At 32.2% G+C, this 12,108-nt stretch overlaps 1 protein-coding gene across 1 annotated transcript in view; it reads left to right on the forward strand.

Moving 5' to 3' along the window:
* The window catches only part of ko (Stork-head domain-containing protein knockout), a 114,755-nt gene that overhangs the window by 83,265 nt on the left and 19,382 nt on the right, over positions 1-12,108 (forward strand). The window contains exon 4 of the mRNA XM_089633394.1: positions 11,149-11,246. Coding sequence (XP_089489520.1) covers positions 11,149-11,246 — 98 coding nt within the window. The remainder of the gene's footprint in view (positions 1-11,148; positions 11,247-12,108) is intronic.

The raw sequence follows: 12,108 nt of genomic DNA on the forward strand, positions 1-12,108 counted from the left end.
TTTTGACATAATCATTTTACGGAACTCTTTATTAACGTTTTTTTTTAGATAATTTTTTTTTAATAATGTACATATTATTGCTTTTGATTGTATGCTTAAAGGCCATTTAAACTCTGATTTATCATCGAATTCGGAACATTATTGCGAATAGTCTTTTTTGCTAAAATAAATCGTGTTTTTTATGTAACAAAATTAACAAAAGATACAGTATTATGTTATGGTTCGTTTTGTAACGTAACCAATAAATTGCTAATAAATTAATATCATACCCCGTTATTTTATTTTTTAAGGACGGGTTGTTTCACAGAATATGAAGAATTAATCAAATTTCAAAAATCCCAGTTATTATTCCAGATCTGTCCGGCAACTGGCAGATAATGATATAACAATAGAACTTGAATAGGACTTTCATTAAGTTTGAAATCTTATGAATTGTTCATATTCTGTGAAACAACCCGCCCTTAAATAGTGTAAATTAAAATACACATTGACCGATGGCCTACTTTTGTTTTGTGATGCCTTCATTTTTCCTACAAAGCGAAATCTTATTGTTTTATGGAAAAATACGAAACACCTCCATAGAAATATATAAGTTTTTGATCTGAAAACTAAGGAAGGGTTGTTTAACAGAATTATATAATTACTGGCCAGTTGTTTCACAAAACTGAAATAACAAAATAACTCGCAGAACCTTCACAGAAATTAAAAGTGAGCTTTGAAGTTTGATGAATTGTTCTAATTCTGTTAAATAACCCGTCCTAAGTGAGGGTCATTCATTGAAAAAAGTTGGAGGGAAACAGTATGTTATAGAAGACACGAAAAATATAATATAGTTGTTTGGTGGAATTCGAAGAATTTGCTTCCATTTCTATGGAAACAAATGAACTATTATTACTGAGCATTTACAAAATAGGTAGGTATCAAGAAATTGATAGAATCAATGTTGTTGAATTTACATTATTTTTAAAAATCAACGATGAAACTCGATGTACCTACAAAAAAACGTAATGATTTATTACAATGGCTGCCATCTTAAAAAGTAGCATGAAAAAACTTTCAATTAAATTATCAATAAATTTTCCTTTTTTTCTCGAATACTGTTTTTTTTATTTCTACTAACTCCTTCCGACAATCAATTTAAATTTTTTGCTTAAATTGTCACGTATAACGTTTAATAGAATAGTTATAAAAAATGTACTCAAATAGGTGCTTATCCACTAATAAAAAAATTAAGATGTTTATATTGACCTTGGTTGATCTCTTTAAAAAATGACTGTTCGATTCGATTCGTGCTTTTATTTATTAATCTCTTTAAAATAATGGATTACAGAGGTTTAACAAAAATTATAAAAAATATTATATAGAAGTGTACTAATAAATCATTTAAAAAAGATCCTTGATTGTTTAGTAGTGTACTGGATGAATAAAATGAACAGTTAAATTTAACAATGATTTAGTTTTATTGGGAAGCTGAAGAATAAACTAAAAAAATAAGTATTTATATTAATAGATGATTTTTTAAAATTTAGTTTGGAATCTGAGGATAGAACTTTCCTCCCTAGGGACTGGAGTCAACCGCGCTGACAACTGAGCCAAATCCCGATTTGATAGGACCGATATTTATTTCGTATATTAACTGCTGTAATGTCATCCGATTTTAGAGAAATGCGTATATGTCAGCATGTGTGTACGTGATTGCCACCTAAAGTTGACAGAATGCATTGTCATCGACAACGAGTCTATCTACAGAGTTTCAGCTCGATCGTATGTCTGGTTTATTTCCACTTCCAAGATTTAGATTAACTCAATCACAGAAACAATGTATTTATGAACATAAAATAACGTTGTCGAATTGATTCGCGTGACTGAATTTTAAACATCTAACGTAGCTACGCACCCAGTATCTTTGGGCATTTGCGAGGTAAGAGGGGACTGCTGGCGGGCCTTCGGTGTGCACAAATTCATTCAAATATATATATTTCTTTAAAATTATTTGCCTGAACAAATCTTATAACTCTGTGCTAACGATAATAATTGCTATCCTTTAGCAATTGATGTTGAAAACAGTATACAGAGGTGCAAGGCGGTAAAATGTATACTAGTGTACAGGTATATACAGGGTGTATCGGCACGCACCCGACAAACTTTAACCAGCTATTCCTTAGCACATTTGGAGTAAAAAAGGTTTTAGGCCCTTTGCTGTCCGGTAACATTTTTTTTAGTAAAAAATTTATTATTCATATTTTCACCACATGTCACCAATGTTTTATCCTTTGTCAAAGTTTGAAAACCCATCTGGCAATATTTTGTTCGAGTTTCGTTGAATAATGTACGTACGTACCTACGTTGGCGCGCTTTTACAATCACAGCGAAATGGCACGGCACCATTCGTCTCATTTTTAACTATTATTATTTAGTGTGTACGAAAGAGCGAGGACACTTTTTGACACACTTGCTAATAACAGCTGCTGAACACGAGATACATTCAAATGACAGTGACGGTGTGTGAATTTTTTATTTATTTTTTGTTTTTAATGGAAAAAAAATGTTACCGGACAGCAAAGCGCCCATAACATTTTTTACTCCAAATGTGCTGAGGAATAGCTGGTTAAATTTTGTCGGGTACTTGCCGATACACCCTGTATGTAAAACACAAGTATATGCAATTGTGTACATGGTATATTTTTTATTAGTCTGGCCAGTAGGCAACCAATCTAGTATTGAGCCATGCCAAGAATTCGTTCACTTTAATGTTATGAAATAATCGTAGTCGTCAGGTGCAGCGATCAATAATTCGATAATATCTACATTTTCAACAAGATAGTAATCGAACTATTTTACTTTCAGTAGCAATGAATAGGTCAGTTTGGTCAAATTATTTTATTATTGCGGAACTTTTAAGACTGTGGGGGACTCCTTGTGTATTTTGTTCCAATGTTAAGTCATGGATATCCAACCTTTTTTCTTTATTTATTAGTACCTATCTTAAAATACACAGAAAAAATATTATTTATTTAAAAAAGTTTACAAAACAATTATAAGCTGCCTAAACGCACGAATTTAATTAAAATTAACTTAAATTGAGACTGTAGAAAAGAAAATGTCCCCTGAAAACTGGTTTTAAAAAATGTGTAAAATATTTTTTTAGTTTTTTCAGTGCTATTAAAAATATCTGCATATTGGTTACCTAAGCTGTATATGCGTGTTATATGAAAGTAACGAATTATTGAAGTTATTGTTGATGTGAAAGATATTTGTAGTTCGCGTCACACTATCAAGAACATGAAATGAAATCAATTTCATTAGTGCTGGCTGTAAGTAAGGAAAATAATTCTTTTATACCAAGTCGTATATCGGACGGTTTAAAACGAATATTAATTGCATAATTTATATGTTTTAACAATTTCTGCTGTATTTTTTCAATGGAATCTGAGCAATTCTTGTAATGTAATAATGACCAACAAATAGATAACTTATACTTAATTTGGCTTCGGAATAATGTAAGCAATTTTAAATTACCTGCATATATTACAAAAGTCTTGTAAAATATGTAGGTACGTTAAATATGTAAAGTAAATTAGAAGTTTGTCATGATTTTTTAAAATTTGTCATGATTTTTTAAAATTTTTTACCATATTTCGGTGAATAATAAATACATCAGTATCTGGTTCAATAGAAAAGGCCGTAAAATTATATAATCCCCTCTAATTTTAAAAAATATTTGTACTCTTCGAATGCCTTTCCCTGGAAAATAATCTTAATTAGCGAAATTGTAAAGAAAATGATACTTTTATCCCTAGTTTAAGTGTCTGGGTGACTTGTAAAATACCTGTAAAGAGACTTGTTATAATTTGCATTGAAATTATTATCTGATTCCAACTCTATATAATATAATATATAACATATTTCTATTAAGTGGTCAGTCCAAAACATCTCATTCTCCTTTACAACATTTCTAATGTAGTTTTGACTCCGTTAAAAGCGTTAAAAATGAAGAAGAAGAAAGTTTGTCAAGAGTCAGAATAATAGAAGAGTATGTATGAGACGATGTATGAATGTGAATGAGGCAAGGAGTGTGTGACTAAGACCGAGTTGTTTGGCGGTCCGTCCTCTCTGCCTACCCCTGCGGGGAAACTGCGTGATGGCTAGTTAAGTACATATTATATGTCACAAAAAAATACAGTAAAAATGATAAATAACATAACCAGATGTGTTTTTTTAAATTTTCGGAGCATACTTTTGCGATTTTTTTTCCATAGAGAAAATTTCGTACGATTTATTTAACTAACTCGGCATCTGAATTGAGACTTATCTTAAAAAATAACAGATCTTGAAGTCTGTTCATGTATTCATCAGAACACTCTGATCGCAGCATTTAACGATAGTTTTCTGGGGCCGCAGGTTGCACACACCTCCGATAGGTATTAAAAGACAATAAAGTAAAATAAAATCGAACGGATGTCGAGTTATTTCTGTTTGCGGCAATTACATTAATAACAACTCAATAAATGAGTTCCCTGACCACGCAGGTCCGAGCTACTCGCAGTCTTCTTCGCTCATTATTTTAGCGTAGTTTTTGTGCCTCGCTTCGTAATCCGATAATTGATTTCAGTTTTTTTATTCTTAACGTTCGCCCCGTACTTTGTTCCTAAAAGGTTTTTTTCACTGGTTTATTTTCACTCGCTCATCTTGAATTCGACCATGACGCAACTGAAAGAATCATTTTTTTTTATTTTTTATTAATAAGTCGATCTGGCGAGAAATAAAATTACTGGAAGATTTTTAAGTACCCTCGAAATTTTATATAACGATGTGTCTACGATTTAAAAATAATTATAGATACCTAATGATTGAAAAATAATACTTCTCATATAACAACTAAACATAATTTTCGCAATTATGATTTTTAGTCAAGCAATTGTTTGTTTTTAAGTAAGACCAACTGACGGCGTTTGTGGTCGAGTGGTAAAGCTCTCGGCTATGAATCTACAGGTGGGGAGAATCACAGTACTCATCGACCAAGTATTTATATATTGGTGAAAGTGCACGGAGAAAAATGATCCTGAAAGTGACAACATTCTAACTTCCTGATAAAATATTATTCATTCAGAATGTATTTAGAACACGTGTTCCTTTCCTAATATATACCATGACGTAATGCGATAATATCAGTATGTCAATATCAATATCAGTATTTGTTTTGAACATATGTTCCGTCAGGTAACCGGATAAATCATTCCAATGATAATTCATCACATCTTTAAAAAGTTATATAAAGTCATGGAAAGTGATGAAACAAAAACTTTATTAACTGGGTTATGTAGGTTAGGTTAGGTTAGGTTAGGTTAAAAAAAATTCATCGTTTCTAATGACTTTATATCACTTTTTAAAAGTGATATAAAGTGTTGAGTTATTACGGAACCGTTCCGTCATCCTCATAAAACATTCGCTTTTGACTGATACTTTAGTAGGAACTTTTTCAAATACGCCTGCAGTCCCATTTTTAAAAGAAAAACGAATAATTAGACCAGATTTTTAATAAATTAACACAATTTCATTTCAGTGAGTTTTCTCCGTGTGCTAGATTATTTCGGCATCTCCCAGGTGAAATACAACCATTTGGAATTGAAACGTTGCTTGCTATGGTTTTAACCGTGTTTGGTGACCAGATTTGAATATTCAGGTGCTTCCCCATCTTCCTCTTCCTCATCTCCTTCCCATACTCACTACCTTCAGTCTCACAACATACCTCAACTGGGGATGCCATAGTCTCACTGGCTCCTGACGGTTGGGTGCATTTGGGACTTTTTAGGATACTTACATATATTTTAAACTAATTAAAATTATTACGCGATTTCCCGAGGGATAGGCAGAGAGGATAGATCGCCACACAGTCTCTTTGATTCATTCACATTCTTAGATCATTTCGTACTCATACTTTCTGTTTTACCGACCAAGAACCTACAGTTATGGTTCAAATATTGTTTCAGTATACTTTCAAATTACCCATCTGGTAACTCATCCAATACATTTTTTTCTTTCTTTTTGAAATATTTTGTGTTTGTATGTAGTATTACTTTATGTTTGTGATTACTCTATGTTTTCTTCACTCAAATGTAAATTGTTGACCTCGATACAGGTTTAGCCCTAGTGAGGTTAATTTTTATGAGAAAAAACGTGATTTATGTATAGTGAGAAACAATAAATAAATAAGTATAGTTAAATTATATTTTTTTACGCCCCTTTCTCCACACATTCGTTCTGCACATCCAATCAATTTAGGTGTCTCCTTAGTATTCTTAACTATATATAACATGCAATCTTCTTGGATTTCTCCATTCGTAAAACACAGCAGATATGAATATATAGATTTGCAATCAGTTGTAGAATGAAGGCAGACATTGGATAAAGAAGAAAACTAGATAAACTAGATATAACCTTCCATATAAATTTGAATGGAAACAAATATGCCATTGACTTAGTATCTTTTGGTTGTGGACAATTTAGCACGCGTACTGTCACTTTTACACTTGCATGCAAGTGTGTATCCCCATCCTATTTGAATTTCGTAATCAAAGTTTTGTATGAAAATATAGGCCCAAATCGGGCTTATATTTTGATCACGAAACACGCCTACAAGTCGCTTCTTATGATATTTTTATAATATGCTCTTAGCGATTTTTTATTTCTTTTTATTGTTCATTACGCTTATATATCGATCTTGCATTGTTCCATCTCCACATTTGTAATACGATCTACATGGTTTTACCACACCCACGCCTCAGTGATCTCGGTTTTACTGCATTCAGTATTCTTTGGTATTTATTGAAAGTGTTGAAAAATTGATTCAAGGTAGAGGCAATAAAATAGTAATGTGCAGGAAACAATGAAAATTTATACTACGCAAAGTAAATACTGTAAAATAATCGGATGATGTAATAACTTTAACGTAGGACTCTGCCAACGCAACACCTTGAGGAGATAATTAATGAGCTTGCTGTAATACCTTTATATATTGTCTTTTTGCACTTGCTGATTTGTCATGATATTGTATTATAACATCACAATACACAACATACAAGCTTGGAGGAAAATGTATACATTTCCTTCGAGCATACAATAAAGCCTATGACAGACTACGCTATAAGCGCGCTCGACATACAATCCCAATGGCGATGTGCTGAAATAGGCCAATCCATGATGCGTATAGCGTAATCTGTCAGCCCCATTATAGTAGTCACCTCATCACATGAACCTAAAATACAATAGACAGAACTATTCGAAAACAATTTGAAGCCGCGGGGTGAGGGGGAAGATTTGTGAAAAATACATTTACCTACTTAATTTTATCGCGACATATACATTTGACATGTCTCAACAATTACCAATAAAATTCATCAATCCTTATGTGCATTAACAATATAAAAATGTATATCTATTTATGTTATTTGGACATTCACAGTATAGTCATAGGGTACTAAATATTATTATACATAGTTAATGTACCTATCCGTTATCCGTTTAGGATCTAAATCAATGATACTCAACCTTTTTCTTCTGCGGGCCACATTCATATGTTTGTAAACACTATACTGGTATGACAAAAAAAATCATGAAACCCACCACCCCCGTTTTTTTGGCAACACTGTGACTGTGACGCATTTAACTTTGGAGCTGTCAAAAATGTATGTGTTGCCACGAGCAAAATTTGTTTTTTGGAGATAGATCTAGCGTGTGCAGTATCAACACTCTTATACCAGATCTGAAGTTGACACGACAACGACAATCCTCTTCGGGTTTCAATGTCTGTACGTCAAAGTTGCAATTAATCTCAAATTAACGTGATATAGAATGCCAGATTTTGTAAACCATGTTCCTGATATTAAATGTATTGAGGGCCGCACAAAATAGCTTGGCGCGCAGCATGCGGCCCGCGGGCCGCAGGTTGAGTATGACTGATCTAAATGATTGTTCAATCCTTACTAATGATATAGGTGTGAGTAATATTAACAAAAATACTAAGGACGGGTTGTTTCGGAGAATTTGAACAATTCATCAAATTTCAACGTTCGTTTTCAAGTACTGTGAAAGATTTTTTCAAGTTCTGTTTTTATTTCAGTTTTGTCAAGCAACTAGCCTATAATGATATAATAACAGAACTTGAATTGGACTTTCACAGAACCCGAAAATGAACGTAGAAATTTGATGAATTGTTCAAATTTTCCGAAACAACCCATCCTAAATGTGTAGAAAGATGAACAGAATTATTTTAATAATAAAATTTAAATCAATAATTCTATTAATAAAATTAAAATAGTTCAATTTCTACCACTTTTCATACAAGATGGCTGCCAGGCAATTTTCTATCACCCTAGATTTGGCTTCAAAGTCATTCATACAAAATTACAATAATGCTGTGTCCAGGGCCTTTAAGGTTCATGTCTCATTAACTTTAAAGCAGCGATCTGATGGAATGAAACAGCGAAACAACTCTCGAAGAGTTCTGGCATCATGTAATTGCGCAGTTTTAGTCTAGTATTCTTTAGTTAAAGCAAATATTTTTAGATCCCAAACCCATTTCCATCGTGGGCTGATGAGTTTTGAAAAATTGTTTTTTTACTTCAAAATTAAAACATGACTTTTGGAAGAAATTACCCTCCCTCATCATTATTTTTCACCAATGGTCGGCCTGATTTTTAATTACTTTCTTACCTTCCCTTACTGTGGGATGCCTTGTATGGACGACCCCTAAATCTATTCCTGTAGTGGTATTAGAACTCGATGCATTACCCATTGCACAGCCAGAGACCACCTGAATCAATGTTATATATCTCTAGTCCAAAAGAAAACAGAGAAATTTCTGCAATTTCCGTTCAATTTTTCACACTACTAGTTTTCAAATTCGTGTTAATCATTTTGGGAGATTTTTTCAAATAAAGTTCTTCTCTCAAGAGTCAATACACGAATACACGTTTTTATGTGTTTATACCAGCTCCAGTGTGTGATTAAGTAGGTACAATCTAAAAGAAGTAACGGATATCGTCATTAATAAACACCAGTTGGACTTGTTTAGAGTTTTACTATGTTTAGATCACTTCCACTTTTTATGATGTCCATTTACTGCGCCGTGTCTTTTAAACCAATTAAGCAAAGAAAGCCATCAATCTCTAAATTAGTACAAATAAACACTTGAGGGTAAACGTAACGTACCTTATAATCTACGCATTCAAATACGGCGTTAATCTAATTATTTTATGAAAATACACATTTTAATACATATTTACGCTCTATATTATTAAGGGTTAGCTACAAGCCAAAAATGTGTATATTCTTGGTATACCTTATATTGTAGGTAATATGCATTAAAATTGATTGACATAAAGTCTAGAAACATTTGATATCAAGCACAAAACTGGTTTTTATATATTTTGTAAATAATTTTATAAGAAAGCAAAAAAGTTAATCAAGTGAAACTGTCACAGATAATCTTAGCTATAATAATATATATTTTTTAAGTTGTTTTCTTTACGCGTTCATATATTTCTATTGAAAAAATATTTTTTTAGTAGTTTACATTTAAATTTTTTATTTAGTAATTTATTTATTTGTGTCTTACTCAAGCGAAACGACAGGAAAACCTTAAATTTATCTAAATCATATTTTTTGGTATTCATAATGTACACCAATTCGTTGTAAATATTAATCAAAATAGTGATTTAGCATTAAAAGCTTCGCCTTAAGACGAATTATTTGTTTGCGCCCGTACACACAAAAAGTGAATATGAATAAATAGTTTTTTCCGCATAAAAACTCAATTATTTCAAGAAAGGCATACAAATACATATACATATATTTAATTTTTATTTTACGATATATTATCAAACCCTATATTATATTTGCTTGAAATGGCTTCAGCCGTGTTTGGTGACCAGATCTGAATAGCTAGGTCAACCTTCCACTTCCCAAGCTCCTTCCCTTTCCCATTTCCATCAGCCTCACAACTTACCCCAAGAGTGAATAGGGATGCCATAGTCCCACTGATTCCGGACGGTTGTGAGCAATTGGAATTATTTTGTCGTATTTACAATAAAAAACGCAACGTTAAATAATTTATTTGGGTCGAACATTATTTCGTTTATTAATAATCTTAAACACATAGGTACTGCCAAAATTTAAAAATAAGCTATGCTTTATTGCAGGAGATTTTAATCTTAATATTAATGAAAACATCATAAATAATAAAAAGAATGATTATATAAAATGTATGACTGAACATAATTTCATATCATGTATAAACAAAAATACAAGAGAAATAAAAGGTCACACTCCATATTGTTTAAACCATATCTGGACCAATATAAATAGCAAAGATCTACACAAAGTGATGTCAATTATTTGGAAAACCGGTATAATTGATCACCATGCATGCATTCTTTTTTATGATAACAAAACTAAACCAAAAAAACATAACCTTATAAAAACCAATCAGATTTTAACCATTTATTAAATTGTTTTGTAAGGGTAGGCAGTGAGGTTGAAACGCCACACAAATCTGTTGTGTTTTGTTCACATTCGTACATCGTCTAAGCACTCTAATATGTGCTCTTCTAATGTTTTGACTCTGTACTTTGAGTTTCGAATCTAGTAACAGAACCATGGGTCCTGAATCGTCTACAATTACAGTCTCATCAAAATACGCCTTTTCTTGGCACTGTTTTCTTCATTTATCCGCATTTTTAAATTAAGTACCATTTACTACTAATAATTAAAAAAAATATTGAATCCCACCACACAAAATTTTATACATAATATACCTTCCTATGTAGATATGAAATTTGACATTATTTTTCTTTTTTTTTGTAATTCGAACACATCGCACCCTTTTGTTAGTGTAATATTTTTGATAAGCCGATTTGTTTTCCAAAAAACAATAACACAGTGTTTTCAGTGTGAGAAAAAATACTTTTTTTGTAACGAGTAGTTTTATTTTCTACCTAAACATTTATCCCATTGTTTCACACTAATTATTTATGCTAACTTAGCAACTATTCCAATATTTAAATGTAAGCCATGTATATGATAATGAGCACAATTAATTAAGTGATGTGTTGTTGTGAGGTGACTAATGGTGACTTTTTGAATGAACAGGTGACATTGACGACTGCATTGTGACCCCCGCTTACCAAGGCCAGTTCACGCCACTGCCAGAGGCCCTGTGTGACGTTATCATGGATATAACTGCACAGGTGAGAATATCAGCATCATTATTTTGTATTTGAATTAACTAAGAATCCTAGACTAACTGCAAAAGATTTTGGAAAATTTTGAAGAAAAAACGAGAATATTTTGTTTTCTTCTTTTTGGCTTTTTGATATAATGGCATACAGAGCTCTGGGCCAAAAAGGCCCCTTTCTCTTTCAGAATGAGTTTAGACAATTTTGACAAACATCACAGCTGCCACATTATTATATTTTTTAATTTGTTTTTTCGTGGTAGATGCCTTTGTACACGGAGAAAACTTACTGAAAAGAAATACTTACTGATAATTTTTGTTATTTGTTTATGGGGTGTTATGCCGTGTTGCGCTAACTCTTTCTTTAGCCAACGTTTCGGACAGCATTGGAGTGTCCATCATCAGGGCAGATATACAGTAGCGAGCAGGCATTAAGTAAAGAATATTTCTGGTTGTAGAATGATTGGCCGACCTCTCTCCGCCTACATTACTAAGGAGTTATCTCAAAACGGCATAACACCCCAAAAACAAATAACAAAAATACTTTTGGCCGTGAAAATCTTAAATCATACCTACTCACTGATAAGTTTATTTTAAATCTGTTCAAATTATTCTTTTTCCTGTTAAAAACGGGACTAGAGACCGAAAAAACGAAGGATTTGACAAATTTCATAACAAACTATTAGTAAACCATGAATATGTTATGAGGAAGAAAGCATTTTCGCATCTCCTCCATTATATTTATTCGGACAAGGACACCTGCGTGATCACGTGTTCAGATATATTCTGAATGACTATCTTGAGTTTATCTACATTTTTATCTTGATAAAAAAGAAGTAGTCATTTTTCTCCGTTTACTGAACCAGTAGTATTAT

This window comes from Hesperophylax consimilis, chromosome 1 (assembly GCF_061612785.1).
Source record: "Hesperophylax consimilis isolate HC1 chromosome 1, BYU_Hcon_1.0, whole genome shotgun sequence".
Lineage (NCBI taxonomy): Eukaryota > Metazoa > Arthropoda > Insecta > Trichoptera > Limnephilidae > Hesperophylax > Hesperophylax consimilis.